This window comes from Peromyscus leucopus, chromosome 1 (assembly GCF_004664715.2).
Source record: "Peromyscus leucopus breed LL Stock chromosome 1, UCI_PerLeu_2.1, whole genome shotgun sequence".
NCBI classification, from domain to species: domain Eukaryota; kingdom Metazoa; phylum Chordata; class Mammalia; order Rodentia; family Cricetidae; genus Peromyscus; species Peromyscus leucopus.
In genome coordinates, this window is record NC_051063.1 from 30,685,822 (window position 1) to 30,708,569 (window position 22,748).

The 22,748-nt window shown below is 41.8% G+C and overlaps 1 protein-coding gene across 3 annotated transcripts in view; it reads right to left on the bottom strand.

The window, feature by feature from the left end:
• Nhlrc2 (NHL repeat containing 2) overlaps positions 1 to 22,735 on the bottom strand; it is a 56,595-nt gene extending 33,860 nt beyond the window's left edge. For 2 of the 3 annotated variants that reach the window (XM_037205908.1, XM_028875147.2), the window contains exons 1-3: positions 22,425 to 22,735; positions 18,595 to 18,747; positions 821 to 1,276 (exon numbers count right to left, since the gene is read on the bottom strand). In XM_037205908.1, the coding sequence (XP_037061803.1) occupies positions 821 to 1,276; positions 18,595 to 18,747; positions 22,425 to 22,596 (781 nt within the window). In that variant the 5' untranslated portion in view covers positions 22,597 to 22,735. Of the gene's footprint in view, positions 1 to 820; positions 1,277 to 1,458; positions 1,690 to 18,594; positions 18,748 to 22,424 lie in introns of those variants that run through there. The other variant, XM_028875148.2, reaches the window with a different exon arrangement.
• Positions 22,736 to 22,748: the final 13 nt, after the last annotated feature.

The following is a 22,748-nucleotide window of genomic DNA, read 5'->3' on the forward strand; positions in this document are numbered from 1 at the left end:
AGTAGCACAAATAAAAACAGCCCCACAAAACAACACATACTCTAATAAAATAGCAAGCAATGACACAGAGATGAGAATATCTCGGCACACTACAACAAGCCACGGCTGAGGAACACAGCTGATCTACTTCCTATGCTAGGGATGGGACTGGCTGTGAGGACACGACTCCTTCCCCTCTGACTAATTTGCTGTGGCAGGCCAGCCCAGATAAGCGGGTTAGTCTGAATGTACTTAGGAGAGTTCACTAATCTCACATATGGCAAGCAGAGGCCCATTCTCATCTAAGGCAGGGAGGTATAGAACGGGATGGCCTGTGCTCTCCTGGAAAGGGCAGGGATCCAGATGTTCTTAAGGACGAAACAAGAGAAAAGTAAAATTATGTACAAACCCTAGCCTGGTTATTTTATAATCTAAATACCAAGTTTCTTGGTCACTGTCCTGAGTTCTTGTCTTGAAAACTATATGGAGATGTTTTGTTAGAAAAGAAAACATGAAACTTCCATTTAAAATGTCACTGACCTAAAATTTTGGCATATTTCCACGAACAAATAAATGTGACATTTTTATTTAAAAAAACAGGATGGAAAACACAAATATACCTAAAAACTATATAATTTAATGATTTCCTCCTTTTGACATGGAGCTTCTGGGTTTTGTTTGTTCTGAAAAGGAAAGGGAGGTTAACTCAGATACCACAGACTAAATAACAAAATAACTCGGTGATAAAGTCACAAGCCAATTCAAGCTGCTTTTGTATATTTACTTGCACTATTTTTAAACTGAAAAATATATTACATACCATGTTAGAAGCAAACCTTACCTCCAATGCTGTACTGAATGTGTCCATTTTTCTGAATGACCAAGATTCTATGGTGCCCAGTGTCTGCTACCACCAGTCTACCGGTAGCGTGGTCTGCTGCTACTTTGCCAGGGAACAGCAATGGTGAAGGTGGCAGAGACTCTTTGAAGAGTTTTATTCCGATTTTTCCATCTCTGATCTGTCCCCTGTCTTTGTAATACTTTAAAGTGATAGAAGTATATGAAAATAGTTTATCTTTGTGTCCCTCTCCAATCAAAGAAAACAGCATGTTTCCACGAGGTCCCAGTATGACCAGTGTTGGCCAGCAGGAGACTTCAAGCTCCTGCCAGAGGCTGGCATCTGCGTCGTTAACCACAGGGTGGGTGATGTCGTATCGAAGGACAGCACTCTTGATATTGTCCAGGACCTTTTCATTTGGAAACTTAGCTGAGTGAACACCGACAATCAGAAGACCATCTGAAAAGGGAACGTGTATGTTAGACATTATGAAATCTTAAAAACATCACCCACACATTAGTCTGGTCATTAATATAAATAATCCAGCTCCAGAAAGAACTACAGAGTGCATTTAATTATAATTAAACATGTGAATATAAAATTAAAAGCTCTAAATCTCAGAAACCTTGATCTCTACTTACAAACACGTCGGTCCAGACCCACATTCAGCATTAGAACTCTGCTTTTCAGGTAAAGTCGGCCACAGGGCAGACAGCAGAGCAGGTTAGGAGTCCAGGGTTAGCGGCCAGAAGCTCTGCTGTCAGCTGAAGCCCATGGGCAGCTAACACTCCAACTGAAACCCACTGCCTTCTGGGCAGAGCAGCAGCGAAGCTGAAGAGTGTGGGGAAACTGAACGTTCACCTCTCAGCTTCCTCACTGAACTACACACACACACACACACACACACACACACACACACACACACACACACACACACACGAAGGAAGACCGGTAAAGCACAAAAAATGCTGAGCACTGGGAACTGAATTCCTGCCTGGACAGAAAAGGCAGCTAAGGAAGAGCAGAGGGGCTGGGGTGGCTCAGTGGTTAGGAGCTTGCTTCTTTCACAGACACAGTTTGGTTGCCTGGCACTCAGATCGTGGCTCACAACCATCTGTAACTCTGGGTTCAAAATATTCAGCACTCTTCTCTGGCCTTGCAAGTACTGCATGCATGTGGTGCACATACATATACTTAAATGCACAAAATAAAAATAAATATCTTTTTAAAAAGATGGGAACTTATTATCAAAAGTAACTGGGCTGAATGTCTACTAAACAAAGCTAAAAATATCTGTCAGGACTTCAACAGGATCCAAGTTCCACATATCACAAAATTCCAATGTCTCAGGTACAACCCCAAACTACTGCTTCACAAAGAATGGTAAGCCAGTTCCTTGTCATCCAGAGCTACAGTGAGATCCTGCCTCAAGCAAACACCATAAAGAAGGACAGTGATTTATCATCAAAGGAAATAAAAAACAAATGAGATACTGATGCCAAAATAGAATGATTTGAGTTAGCAGAGACTACAGTCTGCTATGGAATTGTATTCCACGAGGTAAAAGAAAAACTCAAATGAAATGAATGAACAGATAGGAAACATAAACAGAGAGATAAGGCTGTAAAAGAAAAACTAAATAAAAATGTTAGAGCTGAAAGCCGGAGGCCATGGTGCAGACCTTTAATCCCAGCTCTCGACAGACAGAAGCAGGAGGATCTCTGTGAGTTTAAGGCCAGCCTGGTCTACAGCAAGATCCAGGACAGCCAAGAGTACTCAAAGAAACCCTGTCTTGAAAAACAAGCAAGAGTTGAAAATACCTATTTGAAACAAATAAACTGAATGAGATCACTGGCAAACAGAAGCAAAGGAAAGACCAGGAGACTACAGACAGCTTAGGAAAGAATCCAGGAAAGATGGAATGAAGACCACTTCTTCAGGCAACTTGGGATCTGTTCAGAAAACCAAAGGAGTTGCAAGAATCCAAAAGGAAAGAGAAGAAACTGGACAAAACAAACATTTGAGTAACGCCTAATCTTCAACTCCAAGCAGAAGTCTACAGAATTCAAGATCAGCACACCACCTCAGACCCAATCGGAAGAAAACATGTCTAGGTAGATCATTACCCAATACTGAAAACCAGGGATCAAACACCCAAAAGACATCTTGTATCAGCTTTAAAAAAATGGGGGGGGGGCACAACGGTTGCCCGGGAACTGGACAGGGGTGGGGTTGGGGAGGGGCAAAGTGGGGAGGACTTGATACTTTGGCCAAATTATTTACCCTTTATTGTTTTCTTAGGTTAAGTGAATTAAGAGATAATCTGTGTAGGAAATTCAACACAGTACTCAGTATACAGTGAAATCTCACCTAATTTAACCACTCTTTTTTTAAATTAAAAAGATTAACTTCTTTAAATTTCAAAAGAAATCAGCAAAATTGAACTGCAAAGAAAATCCATCATGCAGCTGGGGGTGGTGGCACGCTTTAATCCAGCACTCGGAGGCAGAGCAGGCGGTCTCTGTGAGTTCGAGCAGCCTGGCTACCAAGTGAGTCCAGAAAGCGCAAAGCTAACAGAGAAACCTGTTCGAAAAAAAAAAAAAAAAAAAAAAAAAAAAAAAAAAAAAAAAAAAAAAAAAAAAGAAAATCCATCATGCTGAGAAACATAAGGACGTAACCTAATACACACACACACCATCCATAGACTCACAAGAACTGAGGAACTGATCTCTTAGCTTTCTTCTTTGAAAAAAAAAAGGGGGGGGATATGGTGGTATTTTATTTGTACTGAAATGTGATTTTAATTGTATGTTAATAAATAAAGTTGCCGGGGGTCAGAGCTAATAGGAAGCCATAGCAGAGCTGGGCGTTCGTGACACATGCCTTTAATCTCAATACCAACCATAGAAGACCTGGAAGTCTCTACAGACAGGCAGTGACGAGGCAGTCATGTTTTTGGGTTTACAACCAATGAGAAGGCAGAATAGAAAGACTATATAAAGACAAACACACAGGAAGTAGCTCTCTTTCGGAGAGGTCTCTTGGCTGAAGAGGCTAGCTGCAGCAGGCAGGTAAGGCTCTTAGCTCTGATCTCTTGGCTTTGTTCTTTGCATTGGTTCTGTGTTTCTTATTTAATAAGACGGTTGGTTACATCTACACAAAGATGTAACCTAATACACACACACACACCATCCATAGACTCACATAACTGAGGAACACAAAGATGTAACCTAATAATACACACCATTCATAGACTCACAAGAACTGGGGAACATACGGACATAACCTAATACACACACACACACCATCCATAGACTCACAAGAACCGAGGAACACAAAGATGTAACCTAACACACACACACCATCCATAGACTCACAAGACCTGGGGAACACAAAGATGTAACCTAACACACACACACCATCCATAGACTCACAAGAACAAATGTGCAGCGTGCATGGGGTCATCTAGTTACAGGAGAAGGTTGGACTATATATATCCTGTGTATGAGACACAGGGCCTGCAGCCCCACCCTGGCTTCTCTACCCCATGTGTGATAAAGGGCACCTGCTAGTTACTCATTACTAAATCAGAACCTACGAGGTTCTAGTGTGTCCTCCTTCCCTCTGTCTTTCGGGACCCACAGCTCCATCTGCCATTGAGATACCAGAGAGAAGCAACAGCCCCGTGGAGACTGGCCAGCCAGCTCTGCAAGTATGTAGGTCAGCCCTGACAAAATCCTCCTTCTTTGGTACCTCAAGTGGTTCTGGTTTGTCAGAACAAACGATGCCATTACACAAACCTCTACCTACACTGTTGGTGTGATCTCAGCTCTGCATCTTCATGTATGACATCTTCATCCAACCGCGGCCGTTTTCCTCCTCACCCAGAACTGGACGAAAGCAATGGTACATGTGTACCTATCCTCCAAATCCTGAACTTCCCCAGCTTATTACAGCCCTGACGCTGGAAAGGCAAATGGATACAATATCCTTGGTTTGTACTCCTTCAGAGTGTTGGAATGTTGCTCTACGGTGGCCTGGCTTTACAATGGGGACATTTCTAACCAGTTCAATGCACATGGTTTTGTCTGGAGCTCTTAAGATGTGTGTGTGTTGTGTGTGTGTGTGTGTGTGTGTGTGTGTGTGTAAAGTTTAAGTTTCATTAAGGTGTTCCTAGCACTTTTCTGGGTTAATATTCCCTGGTACCTGATAGGCCCTTTTAAGATGAAGAGTCAATTCTTTTTTTTTCTTTCATACTCAATTTCCTTCTGTTCTCGTTTCAGGTGTTAGTTTGGGGTGGCTGTTTTGATTTCTCGAGGCTCTCCACGCAGGCTTCTGCTGCACCTTCTTTGCTGTCTCCCCGCTCCCTCGTGCTGCCCACACTGGTTTACCTGCAGATGGTCAGCTTACTCTCATCCCCAGAGCCCCACCCCTGCTTCCCTTCACTGTCACCAACCCCATCACCGCACGAACGTATCCTCCCTCGGACAGCTCGGAGTTCAGATTTCATTTCTAATATAATCTTGAACTTTTGTTTCCTGAATTCAATCAATACCCATTTCTTCTTTTTCTTTCTTGTTTTTAATGTTTCTGGTCCAGGTTGGTTTCCAGTTGTCTTGAATGCTGTGTGAAGGAAGGTATTACTCCAGGGGCGGCACTGCAGCTGTCAGGGTGTGACCTGAGAATCTCCACACATCCTCCTTCCTGTCCTTTGACATGGATGGGATTACCTCTATCTTTTTTGTGAACAAGGTTCCTAGCTTGAGAGCGCCCTCTTCTGACAGCTGTTTTCTGTGCAGTTTCACTTATGGCCATCACTTGTGGAGGAGTTCCTGTGTCTAATTCTCCTTCGTTTGCACTGGGTCCTAAACTCTCCCTTTTGTGCTTCTTTCCTTTTGGGATCATCCGAGGGAGCCGCACCCTGCACGGACGCTCATCCTAAAGCAACACTTCCCAGGCTTTCCGCTCTCACCCTTCCTGAACACTAAGAGCTGTCGCAAACTAGGATATTCACGTCTAGGTTAACTATTTCGAACTTTGTATTGGGGCAGTTCTTACTAGGGACAGAGGGGCTATGCTGTTTGTGTTTTGTCTGGGTCTTCAGAACTGTTCCACTTTCTTCTTTAAAGACTGTTGCATTTTTTTAACTTTTTTATTTAAAACATTTTCATACAATGTATTTTTAGTTTGTCCTTTTCCCCAACTCCCTGTTTCCCTACCTATGTTCATGTTCATGTTCCAACTTCATGTTCTTTCTTTCTCAAAAAACAGACAAAAAACCCACCCCAAAACAACAAACAAAACAAAATGAATATAAAAACAGAAAACCAATAAGGCAAAACAAGCAAGCAAGCAAACAAAGCAAAAAACCCACAAACAAACAAACAAACCCACAGTTTGTTTTGTGTTCACCAAGTACTTCTACTTTTTCTTCTGGTGCTTGTTAAGTCTCCTCTGTCCCTGTCCTTAGCTTGCATCAGCAACACCTTGAATTAGAATGTAGTTTATTTCTTAATGCACATGTGATGTGCAGGCCATGATATTCTCTGTCTAGTAGTAGTATGAAATGCAGGGTCAATACAGCTGTATTTGCTTTCCTTGTTATTTTTATGTTGGGGGAGGTAAAGTAGAAAGACTTAACAATTAGGTGTATTAGCTGCCTTTCTCATTGCTTTAACAAAATACTCAACAAGAAGAAACTCGAAAGGAGGGTCTATTCTGATTCACAGTTTGAGGGTACAGTCTGTCATAGCAGCAAAGTCTGGTGGCAGGAGTATGAGGCATCTACAGCCAGGAAGCAAAGAGCATTGAATACCAGCAGTACACTGCAAGCTTTCTCCTTTTTATTCGGTCCAGGAACCCCACAATGTGGATGCTGCCACTCAGAGTTGAGGTGGGTTTTCACACTTCAATCATTCTGATAAGGACAACCCCTTAGGCAGGTCCAGAGACTTGTCTCCCAGATAATCCTACATCCTGTCAAGCTGACAATATTAACCTTCTGGAAGTAACAGAGATATGTTTTAACATATTTATAATTCACACAAAGTAACTGATTAAATAAATATAATCTAGTCTCAAAATGAGTCTCTGAATGAAGAAATACTACAAGCATAAGGCACAAGGAAAGAGCCCTGCTGGCTCCACTGTCCTTGACAAAGAGTTGAGGTACTGACAGGGAGAGGGCAAATGTAATTACACAAGAGAATCAAAGACACAAGAACTGGACAACATTTGCATACACATGATATAATTAGTATACCCAAAAATCTGTGGCAATTAAAAAGACTTAGCAATTTTGAACATAAAATTAATATGAAAATAGCCTTTATATATCAAACACTAACCAGTTATCAACTGACAGAGAAAAGGACATGTATGATAGCGGGCACATTAGACACACGGGATGACCTTTAGACAGGTCAAGTTAAAGTGCTCTGCTGAAGCAGCAGGAGGGACACACAAACGCGCTCTCTCTGCTAGCAGGAATGCACGTGAGCACGGCCCTAGCAGGAATGCAAGTGAGCACGGCCCTAGCAGGAATGCAAGTGAGCGCGGCCCTAGGACGGGGAATTTAGAAACATGCAACAAAGGCTTTCACAGTCTCATTTCTAAGAAATGACCTTAAGATAGCCCATCATCACATGAAAACTTAGCCCTCCAGAAAATGATTCATTATAACTACTGCGTAACAACCTGAGAGCCAACACACAGTACACACAGTGAAATATTATACACAAAATGTCTGAAGTGCAGCACTTCCTGTTCAAGAGGAAAGGTAACAAGAAATGAGACAAAGGATAAAGTGGAAGAAGGTGAAGAAACAGGGGCATGAATGGCAAGCCTTTCCGTGCAGTTCTCACTGTGAAAAGCACGTTTCTCTCTCTTTCTCTCTCTCTCTCTCTCTCTCTCTCTCTCTCTCTCTCTCTCTCTCTCTCTCTCTCTCTCTCTCTCACACACACACACACACACACACACACACACACACACACACCGGCAATGAAGATGGCAAGGGGGCTAAAATGAAATATAAAGGAGTAACAAATGAGTCCTCCTCCCTTCAAATGAACACTGTAACTCAGGGTGGAGGCAGCTGGAAAGACTAGCCTCAGTAATTGTTTACATCTTTGAGAGGGGCTACATTAAAAACAAAGATAGCTTAGGAATCATGAGCTCCTTAAAGATACGGTAACTGGGATGGGTTATGAAAGTGCAGGAGGAACTAGAAATACTCTGGTGTGAAAAGGAAGTAATCTAAAAATGGCATGAGCACAGGAGGCCGCTTGTGGGGCAAGACACTGGTTAGATCCGGGACAAGGCAAACACTGAAATAAATAACAGTAATGACTGCAAATTTACCAAATTCAAATAAGAACCCACAAGTTAAGCCATTTATTTGTGCATATTATATAGCTGCAATAATATTAATCAAAGTATATCATGATATTTCCGACCTACTCTCCCACAATCAATATACCCTGTTAATTTCCCAAAGAAGTGATGACTGGGTGGCATCTCAATGACAGGAAGTTGAAATGAGGTAAAGAGAGTGATGAAGGAGATTCAGGGAGAGAAAATGGCACATAAAAAGAGGACAGAAGCTTGAGACCATAAGAACAAACACAAAGAAACAGTCTGCCTGAAAATCACGGTCAGCACTTAGACCTTTATCCCAGTGCAATGGAAGTTCTATGAAAGATGAATGCAAGTATCAAAGGCACTTCCAACTCAACTCATGACCTTCCCTCCAAATCTGTACTTTGGTGTTTTCTGTTACAGAACTGTACAATCACACATCCAATTATATAAGCAAGAACTCAGTCTAGACTGTCTCTGTAAAAACCCGTGAACTGTTGCCTTCACCGTCCATAGTTAATTCATGACCGTGTTCACTGATGTAACCCCCACAACTGATTTCAGACCATTACCCCATCTCCCAGAGCAGAACAGCTTTACCTACCTTCTCTACCGTCTGTAGAGAGCACAAGGACCTTGTGCTCACAGATAAGCACTAAGGAATGTTAGACAGGCAGGTTTGTCTCCTCAACAGAGGAGATGGAGTTAATAGCCTGGTGGGTGATCTGTGCTATCTGTAGGGCCAGGCCCCACCTGAAATCCGACTACATTTATCCCAGACTCTTCCTCCCTACACCTTTATATTGAACACTGTTTCTCAGTCAAAAGAATCCATCCTTATGAAGATGCCACATGTACTTTATAGCTTGGTAACCTCTATGCTACTTGTATGGCCAAGACCACACTAGATCCTCCCCTAGGCCCTTAAGGTATAGAACCCTTCTTTATGGAAGAGGTCACATGTACTTTGCAGAGTTTTGATGTAGTCATGCCTTAAACTTTATTGTGCACATGGGACTGAGTTAACTGTTACCAGGAAACTTTTCCCCAAAATTGCACTATACTTAAATATGCCTAAAATAAACTGTGCCCAGTGTCAGATTCTAGAAGTCTGAACAAACACCAGCTAACAAAGTCATGTTGAACTGGATTTCCTTCTTGCTCATACAAACCCTGGTGTTTGCAGAGACCCCCACACCTGTCTTATCCACAATGAGTTACCTCCCTAGAAGTCAGACTCATCTCTTAAAAATACAAATATGACTGGTCACCATCTTGCAGAAAATCCTTCACTGTTCTTAGTGTGAAGATCAAACATCATTCCAGAAACTTCTCCATATCTTCAGTTTCTTGTTTAAGCAATCTGATCTTCCTTCAGTTCCTCAGGAATATCACTACAGTATCCCTCCTTTCCCATCTTTCCATGGTTCTAGTTATCTAAAATCAGTCATAGTCTAAAATTACTGAGTAGGAAATCACAGAAGTCAATAATTCATGCTTGAGACTGCACATCCTCATGAGTAGTACAATGCAGTCTCAGGTCCACTCTATCTCACCTGGTGTCTAGAGTCCCTTTTTCAGGTATCCATGTGGAGTCCACTACCCACACCAGTCTCTCCACTGCTGTATTAGTTCTATGTCTGAGTAACCAACATTGTACATAATTATGACCTAAAGCTCAGGAACAGTAATGCCAATAATCCATGTTTGTCAATGAAGAAGCCACACACTGTTCCAGTGAAAAGGAGAGAGACTGTGACTTAAGGAACAAAAATAAAATCTATGGTAAGAATGCATATTTATTCATCATCCATGAAGACAGAAAAAGAAACTTGTGCTAGTCTTGCTATTATATCTAAAGCTTCCAACATTCCTGAAGGCCACAATCTGATAAGTGCTCAGTAATGACGAAGGGGGCCTCACAGGTATTATATGTAGTGAGCAGCACCCACGGGGCCTTGGACATGTGCCTCACAGATCATGGGCACTAGTATGTAAAAGGCAGAATGAAGCGACTCTCTCTCTCTCTCTCTCTCTCTCTCTCTCTCTATATATATATATATATATATATACACACACATATATATACACATTATATATAGTCATCTATATAAACTATATATGGATATATATATATCATAGATATATATCTCTATATATATCTATATATGAGATATATATATATCTCATATATACAATTGAATCACATAGAGATTCAATTGTATATAGTGTAACATATACAATGTAATATATATATATATATATCATGTAGTCCAAACAGATGTCTACACTGATTCAGACCCCAGGGACTCACAGTCTAGCTGTGAGCTCCAGCTTCACCAAGAGAACCTTGTCTCCAAAAATGAGAGAGGCTGAGGAAGATACCTGAGGTCAACCTCTGGCCTCTATTCACAAGCATATGGGTCAGCCCCACCAGCCACACCAAAATATTCCAGATGACCTGGGGCAAAGCTAGGGAGGCTGAAACACAGGAAGGAGGGAGCCATGGGCAGAAGACACGGACAGTAGGTGTTTGTACTTAAAGTGGTGGAAATATTGAAATCAAAACCACTAAAGATTAAATTGAAGCAGAGATCAGAAACAAACCACAAAAACAAAAAAGTCATTAGGTTCTTGTGCTGTCTTTCTGGTTGCTTTCTTTTAGCCACGGTTGTCCTAATCAGTAACTGCAACTCGATGCTACAGTTGGGCTGCAAGGCCCCAGCCTGAGGGGATTCTGTTCCCTCAGGCACCAATTTCAAAGCTCCAAGGAACTTATCTAAATCTCTGTCCCTCTGAAGAACTCTAAATTCAAAGCCTGAGGTGGAATTCTGCTCCTCAGAGAGGCTCACCTCCTCTCCCTGCTTGTGTGTCTCCCCAAAAGCCCTCCTCCTCCTCCTCCTCCTCCCAGCCCCCACTTAAAAGCTCTTCTCCCCGGCTCCTCCCTACTACTTCCTGTCAGCTAATTGCTGACTCAGCCTCCTGACCGCAGGTGAATTTTATTTAATCAAACAAATTTAACACATCTTCACATCATTAAACAAATGTTCCAGAGCATAAACAAAAGTAACACATCTTAAAACAATATTCTACAACACTTGGTAAGACTAAACCTCTGAAAATGTGCTATAAAATGACCAATGTTTTCACAAGAGTTTAACTATTTAAGAACTATTTAAGAATAATAAATAGATGGGTGGTGTGAAAGGAATATAAAATACATACAGATAAGAGTGAACACAGCAGCCGGGCATTGGTGGCGCACGCCTTTAATCCCAGCACTCGGGAGGCAGAGCCAGGTGGATCTCTGTGAGTTCGAGGCCAGCCTGGGCTACCAAGTGAGCTCCAGGAAAGGCGCAAAGCTACACAGAGAAACCCTGTCTCAAAAACCAAAAAAAAAAAAAAAAGAGTGAACACAGCAGACCCGATTTCCTGAAAGGCCCATGTAGAGGAGTTCTTGCCTAGCATCTGGATTTGGGAGGGCTCTCACCCTTTCCAGCACAGGTAGAGTGGCTCACCATGTCTAAACTGGGTATAAACCACGTGATTTACTCCAAGTAAACGTTTCTCTCTGGAGTCTGGCATTCTGGAATATGCCGCAGAAAAGAAGCTGCCCCAGGGAGCACCTCCAGTATAAACCGTGAGGTGAACCTATCGATTGGTAATGCGCTCCCTGGTCGACAGTGTGTCAAGTCCCCATCAGGAGTGGCCGACACCTTGCTCCTCTCCCTGACCTGGCTTGTGCTCTTCCACTCTAGTCACCTGGAGCCACAAAGGCGACATGACTCTGAATCCTAGGCCTCACCTGGTCCTTTACACGAATTACCACTGGTGTGGTCTGGAAACTGACTCAAACTGAAATTAAACTTAATTTACTCCGAGTTTAGTTTCATGTAAAGTTAGAGGTGCACTCCTGCAGGTCTGTGTCAAGTGTACAGCAGATAAGGCCTGCATACTGCACGGCAGGTACTAGCATTCACTAACAGGAACACAATATTCAGGCTCCAAAACATCCGATTCAGTTACACATTAAATATACCTAGAAATCACATTAAAATATGCATAGCTTTCTCTAAGAAAACGCTTTTGTATAAATCAAGACTGCTTTTCCTGTGATAACAGTTATGTCCTAAATGAGTACTATAACAAAATACTGAGGTAATATAGCATAAAGAAGCTAAAATCTTAGAAACTCTCACATAGCAGGTAGGAATCACTTGGGCACTTACCAATTTAGCATAAACATATGTCGAATTATTATGGACAAATGACCTCAGGGCACAGTTACATCCTCTAAAATGTTTAAGCATTAGAGTGACTCACTACAATTAAGCATTATTTACTGTTTGTTTAAAGTAGTTTTTCATATGCTATTATAAAAATGATATTGGTCTCTATTGCAAACCTGAATTGAAAAGCTGTCATTTCTTTATTTATTCTGATATTTTGAGATAGGGTCTTGCCATGGAGTCCAGGCTGACTTAGAATTTATAATCTTCTGGCCTCTGATAACTGAGTGATGGGACTACAGGTTGCACCACCATGCTGGGCAAGAGTGGTCTGAAACAGAGCAATTCTTCATTCGGCTGTGAGCTTGGATTTAAAACACTCACTGTCAGGACAGGAGCAACATTGCTCCACTATGTGCAGAAAAATATCAGATAGTGGAAGACATTTAGCTGCAAGAAAGCAAGTTTAATCTGGTGACAGCTTCCTGAACCTCCATGTGATAATTTCTGGATATGCCTTTTTCAATATGAACTGAATTGTTGAGTTACCAGGATTTTCATACAGTAGCATATTATTGTAGCAATGTTTCTTTGAAATTAAAAGGCTGAAATCACTTACCAAAGTAGTTTCTAAAGCTTAAAAATTTATTCCACAAACAATATTCAGAACAGCCAAATGCAGAAACACAAAATCTATAGCAGTGGTTCTCAACCTTACTGGTGCTGCGACCCTTTAATACAGTTCCTCATGTTGTGGTGACCCCCAACCATACAATTATTTCATTGCTACTTCATAACTGTAATTTTGCTGTTATGAATTGTAATGTAGATACCCGATATGCAGGATATCTGATATGTGACTCTCAAAGGGGTTGCGACCCACAGGTTGAGAACTGCTGATCTACAGTCTACCAGTAAGTCATTTGGGTATGCGAGGAAACTAGCTCTTCGATTTGATGGAATGATCAAAAAACAATTTATAAAATTCTCTGATTTTGACTTTCATGGTATAAATACTTCCCCTATTGCCAGTTTATAGTTGCCTCACAAACTGTCTATATATCTATCTATCTATCTATCTATCTATCTATCTATCTATCTATCTATCTATCTATCTATCTAGCAAATGGGTCCCACTAATCAGTAGGATTCAGTGCTAGTGAACAGACTGAATTTCTCCCACAGGGGCACAAATTTGTCTCTATAAAGTTAATTTTAAAAACAGAAGTTAAGCACCCCCACTCCTTGTTTAGAAATGGCATTTCACTCTATAATTCAGGCTGTCCTCAAACTGCTCACTTTCCTCCCTCAGTGTGGTGGTTTGAATAGGTATGGCCTCCATAGACTCATGTGTTTGAATGCTTGGCCCGCAGGAAGTGGCACTATTAGGTGTGGCCTTGTGGAGGAAGTGTGTCACTGTTGAGGTAGGCTTTAAGGCCTCACATGTTCAAGCTATGCCCAATGTGGAACACAGTCTCTTTCTGCTGCCTGTGGATCAAGACGTAGAACTTTCAGCTCTTTCTCCAGCACCATGTCTGCATATATGCCACCGTGTCCCACCAAGATGATTATGGACTAAACCTCTAAAACTAAGCCACCCCAATTAAAGGTTTTCCTTTACGAAAGCTACCATGGTCATGGTATCTCTTCACAGCAATCAATAGAAACCTTAAGACGCTCAGCTTCCCAAGTGCTGGCATTATAGGCATGCACCACCACATGCAGCCATTTTTTGTGTTCTTTAAGGTTATTTACCTTAACCATTTTAAAGAGTAGTATTAAGTACATTCATACTGTTGTACAATCACCCCAACCACCATCCATCTCTGAACTCTTCATCTTGCAAAACTGAAAATATCAGGCACATATCGAAGGCCAGCCTGGGCTACATAGTGAATTCTAGACCAGCCTGGGCTAAGAATGAGATCCTGTCTCAAATAAAACACTCTGAAGTTTACTCGCTACACAGGAAGTCCTTACTACCCTCTCCACACCACTTTACTCCCCTTTCTATGACCATGACTGGTCTAGATACTTCACGCAAGTGGAGTCTCTCTCTCACTTGCTCGCTCACTCTTGTTCTCTGAGAGAAAAGGGCAGGGAAGAGAAAAACACAGACACAGAGGCAGACAAACTGGTTTATTTTACTTAGCACAATGTTATGTACTCAAGGGTCTTTCAAGTTGTCAAAATTTCCTTCCTGCTTGAGGTTGACTAGTAGCCCGAGTGCACATCCTTTTCACCTTTCCATTCATCCTGCAGTAAACACTTTGGCTGTTACTGTGTCTTGGCTACAGTGACTAAAGCCGGTAGATGCAGGTCTATTGGTTCTTCATGGTTTATACTTGGTAGGCTCTGTGTTTTCAGACAGTTCTCTTTCATCACTGGCATACAATTATCTATGACCTTATAATCCTTATCTCAATGGAATGATCAGTAATAGCTTCACCTGCATTTCTAGTTTTAGTTTAGACTCAATTATATTGATATTGTCAAGAAACCAATTTTTCATTTCTATTATTTTCCTATTATCTTTTCTGTTTCTCTCTGCTCAAACCTTCACTGTTTCATTCCTTCTGCAAAGTTGATAGAAGTTGTGTTCTTTTTCTAGTTCTTTATGCTGTAAGTTTGGCTGGTGTGGTTTTTTTTAAATGTGTTTATAAGTTTAATATGCATACATTTTTGTTCGTTTCTAATTTTTCTAATTTCTTTGTGACCTCCTTTTGGGTCTGCTGGGTGTTTAAAGATATGTTTAATTTTCACAAACCATTCATCATTCTAGCTTTCCTTCTATTAATTTCTAACTTTTGTTGATAACAGAGATGATGCATTGTATTATCTTTTAAAACCTACTGAAAAAACTGTGACATAATATATGATCTGTTCTAGAAAATGGTCCATGTGCACTTGAAAACACTGTATCTATCATCTATCCCGATGGTGTTAGGATGTTCAGTATAGGTTGCAGATCTTTCAAGTCCTTCATTTCCTTACTTCTGTCTGGATATTGTACTCATTACTGAGAATGGGTACTGAATTCAACTATCACAGACTTGTCTATTTCTCTCCTCAAACCTGTCAATAGCTTTCAGATGAATTTTTATTATAATATTTGTCTACTAAGTCTTATATAGATATCGAGCTACAACATCACTGTTACAATAATGTAGTTTTTATAATTACCATGTATTTACTTACTGCATCTGTTTCTTCTCAGGCTTCAAAATAGTATCTGGCTTCTCTTCTTGTTCACCAGCAGGACTCTAATGAAGGCCTGCCTCTCAACTTTTGCCTGTGGGGTTAGATGTCTTCCTTTCTCTCCCACTTGAGGAGCCTAACTTGCAACTGCAACATGCTGCACAACAGTCTTTCTCTGTAGGAATCTGAAAACACTGGCCACTGCCTTCAGCCTCCAGTCTCGTCAAATACCAACAACCTGAGAAGACTGCCGACTCTCCCGACTCTCCAAGTTCTCTGAACACAATGAGCTGTTTCTCTCTGCTGCTGACTTCTCTCTGTCTTTGCCTCTCAGCACTGACTCTGGTCTTGGTGTGGTTCTCTATGAGTCCATTCTACTTAAGAGTTCAGTAAACTTCTTGGATATTTCTATTCATGTCTTTCATTAAATTAGGGCAGGTTTGGGCCATTACTTCTTTAAAAGTCCCCACAAAGCCTATGACCTAATTGATGTTGCCCCATGTGTCCCCTAGGCTTGAATCCTTTCAAAGGTTTTATAAAATAGTCAACAAGGTCTGCAGCCTTAGCTTTAAGCTCTGCCTCCAAATGCTCACTTCAGCCGATGTGGTCTTCAGTTCCAGAGTTTTCTTTGTGCTTTTTTAATGGTTCTCCAATCTCTTTACTGTTATTTCCTTTTTCTCATATATAGTTTTATCTTTTCTATATTTTCTGTTGTTCTCTGAGCATCTTTAACATTTGTATTAGAGACTCATAGACTTGCCATTTGGCCTTTTAAAAGGACAGTCTCTGTGGTTTACATTTTCTTTGAATAGGCCATTCTTTCTTGATTAGTTTTTAACTGTTTTGTGACATTTGCTGAAAATATTTGCTGAAAAAAGCAGCTCTGCCTTCAATAGAGGTCCACCCTAGACAGACTCTGTCTGTACAATCTTCTACAAAAGAACGTTTCTGTTGCTTCTTACTCCTTCATCTTCCTGGAACTCTTTCTACTTACAAAGCATTTTACTTTTCAGAGGTATATATATCATAAAAAAAATTCGACATCAACTGGCAAAGGACACAGACCCTTGAGAGGAGGTCATTGAATCTGCTCTGGGTATGGTGTCAACCAATTAAGCTAACTACATATCATTTAGGGGTGTCCTTAGATAGGGAAACTGTCAACATTCAGATTCTTAACATGTAGTTCTGTTCTAAAATACAGTCTTACTATGTCTCCTTCTATTAAAACAAACTAGCAAACAAATAAAAAACAATCTTCAACACTGCCACATCCTCACCAGAAGAAGATAGCTGAATTAGTAGGAATGCCCAAAAAAGTACTCTACAACATAGCCTTAACCTATTGGTCTTTGTCTCATTTTATTTATTTATATTTTTCAATATTAATTAATTAATTAATTATATGTCTGAGTCCTCTGTCTGCATGTACACCTGCATGTCAGAAGAGGGCATGAGAATCTATTAGAGATGGTTGTGAACCACTATGTGGTTGCTGGGAATTGAACTCAAGATCTCTGGAAGAGTACCCAGTGCTTTTAACCACTGAGCCATCTCTCCAGCCCTTGTCTCTTTTTATTTTTATCACAAGCCCTGCCACACTCAACCTGTTCTTGTTCTTAGACCAAGAGTCCTACCTTTTCTGGAATCTATGCTTGCTTGCCTGATACTTTCTCAGTCAGGTATATCCTAACGCCCATTTTCAATTTCACATGCACTATTACTTAAAGTTTTCGGTCAGTTCTGTTCCACTGGGAACTCTTTTCAAAGTGCCACAGGCAAAGTGAGTTACTACCCTCTGGTGAGAGAGGTCTGTAAGACTTTAAAATTTTACATACATTAATTTTATAAAATAATGGATTTTGCCACCTTAATGCTTCTTATTCCTAAAAACATTCATAGCATGCTCAATAATGTGCTGCTTGAATAAGAAACACAGGCACATACCACCTAGAACATAATAACACAGTCTTTAATCTATACACATCAACTGTGGATGAGCTAGTCATTTGCACATCTTTTGGTTAGTATTTTAAAAGTAGAATATATTATGGTTAAAGTATCTAACTCTTTGTTTGTATTTTAGATTTTGTCAGCAGTCTTGTCCAACCACATCTAAGCTATCGGGCATCTGTGCACACACATGCTCTACCCCAACATCTAGTCAGAAGATCAGCGACCCTACCTCTTTCATGTAGATGCCAAGCATATGCATTTAAACTTAACTCAATGAAACCATTTTATTAATTTTACTCTCATGTTGTTCTGAAAAGAAGTCAACAAAAAAGCCTGATTATTTCCCAACTTGGACAGCAAACTCCAAGTATAATCTTTCCTACCTCCCAAAGCTTTAATGCTGTAAGAGGATTTCCTAGTGTGCTCTGGAAACATTAACTGTAACAAATCATTTTTTAATGACACTAGGTCAAAGAAAAAGTATTTTACATTCCACTGTGATTCACGTCAGAAGCCTAATGACATTTCCTGCTAAGTAATTTCAACCTTTGTGTCATCACACTGAGAAGAGTGTAAGATTGGGGCCAGATGTTTCACTTTTTTCATAGAACAAATTTAGTTAAGCCTGGGATAGAAAAAGACTTTTCTAAATATCTCATCATGAAGAAAGTAAATTAGGCTCAAACCTTCCGACAAAACCTGAATTCTAAATTCTAGTTCTCAAATAAGCAAACCATTACCACTAAGTCTGCCCCTCATGGAAAACACACGGAAGTCAGGCACAGGCTAATGGCAGCTGTGAGGCAAACCATGGCTTCCAGAGATGGAGGGCCAACCTGACGCCGCCGGGGCTACACAGCAAGACCTCATCTCAACATTGAAAAGCACAGGGAAATGGCGTCAGTCCTGCTCACAGATTAGAATCACACCTAGAAGCACTGGTCTTGCCAAACAGTCACTCCCATCCCCATGGGAACAAAGGAGCCACCACTCCAGTGCTTAAGTACAAGTCTGTGAGAACCAATCAAAAGCAGCTACCTTGATCGGAGAATCTGCGCTCTAGGGCGTGGAGATCAGGCAACAGGTGAATACAGTTAATGCAGCAGTATGTGAAGAAATCAAGGACAACCACTTTTCCACACAGATCCTTGTAAATAGAAAGAGGCTCTTCTGTGTTCAGCCATTCTAATCCTGGAATTCACAAAACACAAATTACAACGATTAAAGAAAACAATAAAGAAAAAGGAGTAATTTACCTAAACTGTCCATTAAAATGTGAATCTTTATTTCCCCCCTAAAATGAGTATAAACAGTCAAACACTTTTATTTTATTTTGTTTTTTGAGACAGGGTTTCTCCATGTAGTTTTGGTGCCTGCCCTGCATCTCGCTCTGTAGTCCAGGCTGGCCTGAGCTCACAGAGATCCACCTGGCTCTGCCTCCCAAGTGCTGGGATTAAAGGCGTGCGCCACCACCGCCAGTCAGTGTAAGAGATGAGAGCAATAGTTAAAGTCTGTGGTATTTGAATTTATTATTCTGTTTCTACCTGGGTCTCTTTTCTATTAATAAATAAGAGAACACCTTCATGATTGTAACAATGTAGGTATGCATGATTTAATGAGAAAGGTCAACTAGGTGACCACGTGGAGATTAAAAACTCAGAGATGGACAGACAGGAGGGCTGGCAGCAGGTCGAGAATGGAAAATCTGCTATATGAGGCAATCTGCAACTGTAGTAAAAACAAACAAACAAAAGTACTAAATTCTTTCAGAAATAGTGTAATAGTCTGGGGGAAGTGAATAAAATCAACAGACTCGAGCAAAAACAAGAGGAAATAAGAATTATTTTAAAAATCTAATTGCATGCATAATTAAGTATAAAAGTGATACTGAAAACCAAGGTGAAGTTTAAAAAGCAGATTTCAAAAAGATTATGATATGTGGAAGAGTAAAAAAAAAATACTTAAAATAATCTTACAAAAGAGAAGTTACCATGTTCTAGAGTTGGATGAAACCCAAAATGTAAAACAAAATATTTTAAATGCAAAGTTATAAGAAACATTAACATTGATGAAGATCCTGTTCCCTTCCCTTCAAAGAAAAATAGGTACTTAAACTTTGTAGTTTTTAACACAGAATTTATAATTAGTTGACAGTGACTCAAAATTTTAACTCTATACTATGAAGATTTTGTTAAATTAAAAAGTATAGTACCCCCATTTAACTCATTTAAGAAAAAGGACATTTATTGCTTATAAGTAAATAAATACAGCTATTAAAGTATTAATTACACCTCAAAGTAGACAGAAATAGTTTAAAGGAACTAAAAGCTATAGCTGGATAGGAAACAGACACAGCAGTCCCTCCCATCTGTCCACCGTAGATTGACCTCAGATCCTTTCAATGGGTACCTGACCCTGCTCAGTGGACCTCAGTCCTTTTAATGGATATCTGACCCTGCTCAGTGGACCTCAGATCCTTTCATGGTATACCTGCTCAGTACTCAATTTCATGGATGATCTCAGTACCTCAGACCTGACCTGCTCAGTGGACCTCAGATCCTTTCAGTGGGTACCTGACCCTGCTCAGTAGACCTCAGACCCTTTCAGTGGGTACCTGACCCTGCTCAGTAGACCTCAGACCCTTTCAATGGGTACCTGACCCTGCTCAGTAGACCTTCAGTGATACCTAGTGACTCAATCAGTGTGTACCTGACCCTGCTCAGTAGACTCAGACCTTTCAGTACCTCCTTTCAATGGGTACCTGACCCTGCTCAGATCTTTAATGTACCTGACCTGCTCAGTAGACCTCAGATCCTTTCAATGTACCTGACCCTGTATAACTCAGTTTCATGGGTACCTGACCCTGCTCAGTGGACCTCAGATCCTTTCAATGGGTACCTGACCCTGCTCAGTAGACCTCAGATCCCTGTTCAATGGACTCAGATCCTTCAGTGGTCCTGACCCTGCTCAGTAGACCTCAGATCCTTTCAATGGGTACCTGACCCTGCTCAGTCCTCAGTGGTACCTGACCTGTCATGACTCATCCTTTCAATGGGTGCCTGATGACTGCCCTGCCAGTGGACTCAGATCAAGTATGTGAGTATTTCACATCCCACTTGCAAGAAATTTAAGATCTATAAATTGTTAAGGGTGAGCGGGTGGTGGTGGCACACACCTTTAATCCCAGCACTAGGGAGGTAGAGCCAGGCAGATCTCTGTGAGTTCAAGGCCAGCCTGGTCTACAGAGCAAGATCCATGGCAGGCACCAAAGCTACACAGAGAAACCCTGTCTCGAAAAACCAATAAATAAATAAAAACTGTTAAGGGTGATTTGTTGAGGACACAGACATTTATCATATTTAAGTTACTGTACTAAATGTTCACAGATTTAAATGATAATAATGTATTTTAAGCAGCAATGATTACAGTGAATACAATACAATAAATGGCCAACTTAGTCTCCTGGTTTCCTAAGAATTTGCCTGAGTTACCTCCACATAATAACCCTGAAAAGTAAATATTTCACTTTACAAGGGAAAAAAAACCAAGACCTGGAGAAATCAAGTAATGTGTTCAAAAGCAAAAAGCTAACAAAGAAGGAACAAGGACTTAGTTTCCGGTCGGTCTGGGTCCACCCACTATAGTACATATGGCAGTTTCCGAAGAACGGGCATTTTCTTGGTTGACGAGTCAACTACAGCTGCTTTGTTCATTTTTAGCATTCTGTCCTTAATATCAGGTCCTGCAGAATATCAGACCACATCAAAACCAAAGCCTGGTTACTTCCTTATGAGTATGACTTGAGTCACCGTGGTCAAATATCACAGTCATAAAGTAAACTTACTATAAATGCAAATAAAAGTAGAAAAATGAAACGTTCTCCCAAAATTCTAGCTGAGGTTCTGGTTTATAATAGTGTATTTACTACATGCTCTATTACAAAGTTTTCAGGAGCTATGTATACATCTGTATATATGTATTTGTTATTTAAGTTTCTCTAATGGGATAAACCTCCATGGAGCCAATTCTACAGTATTTTAAATCCATTATAATAATAAGGGGGGAAGCCCCTCCCTCTCAAGTCAAAAGGGTAAGAAAGACATTCAAGACTGTTGTGGGCCAGAAGAGGTACTGACTGATACATCCTTGGGGAGATAAGTGAACCCTGTCACAGTAGCCAATTAACTATGCATGGGGTTTCAGTGTCAGGCCAGGACACAAGCCAACACCAGCAAGCTAAACAATGACACCCCAACCAAAGGCAAGGCAGCGTTTTGTCTAAACTACACTGTTGGGAGTATCCATTTCCTCGTGTCCCAACAGTTCCCACAGCTAGGATTCAACCCTGGCTACGAAACTAAAATTGATTCCAGTTTCTAAAACTCAGTAAGTCCACCCCTCTGAACGTGGGAACGCGCGCGGCAGGGCTAGAGAAGCATCCAATCTGTGGAATGAACTCCCGATGAACAAGCTCCTAGATGGGCAGCACGTTCCCTGGCCTTCCTGTGCCTCGGTTTCCTTCACTGTGAAACAAGACAAGTAAGGGCGCCCTGTGGGTTGGACCCAGCCTTCAGAGCTCTCCCAAAGGGCTTAGAACCGTCTGGGTAGCACGTGGGAAGGGATGTGCGGGGCCGGGTGGTCCGGGCTCCCGTCACTGCAAACCCAGGCCACTCAGGCGGGCAGGATTCACACCAGATGCGAACGCTGGTCCGCGCCCTCCAGAGTCGTCCCCCCGCGCCCCCGTGCGTCGCCACCCCGCACCACCTCGGGGGCGCGGGCGACCGATCGCAGGGCCCCGGGCCCCCGACAGACGGCAGCCGGGAAGGGCAGGACCCGGGGCGGCCCCCTCCCCCGACGCCAGCCCTCACCTTCCGGGAACTCGGGCACCGCCAGGTCCCGCTCCCAGCCGTCCACCTTCTGCAGATACTGGTAGACCAGCTCGTCCCGCTCCTGCTGCGTGACGGCGTCCAGCAGGGCGTACTCGAGCGAGGTCTGCGCGGGCAGCAGGCCCGAGAGGCCCGCGGCGCCGGGGGCCGCCATGCTGTGCGAGCTCCCGAGGGCGTCGGCGCTCGAGGGCGCGGCTCGGACGGACGCGCGCGCCGCACTCGGGCCCGGAGCCGAGCCCGGCCCGCCCCGGCCTGCGCCGCTCGCGCGTCCGTCTGCTCCCGGTCCGCCCCTCCCAGGTCCCGGGC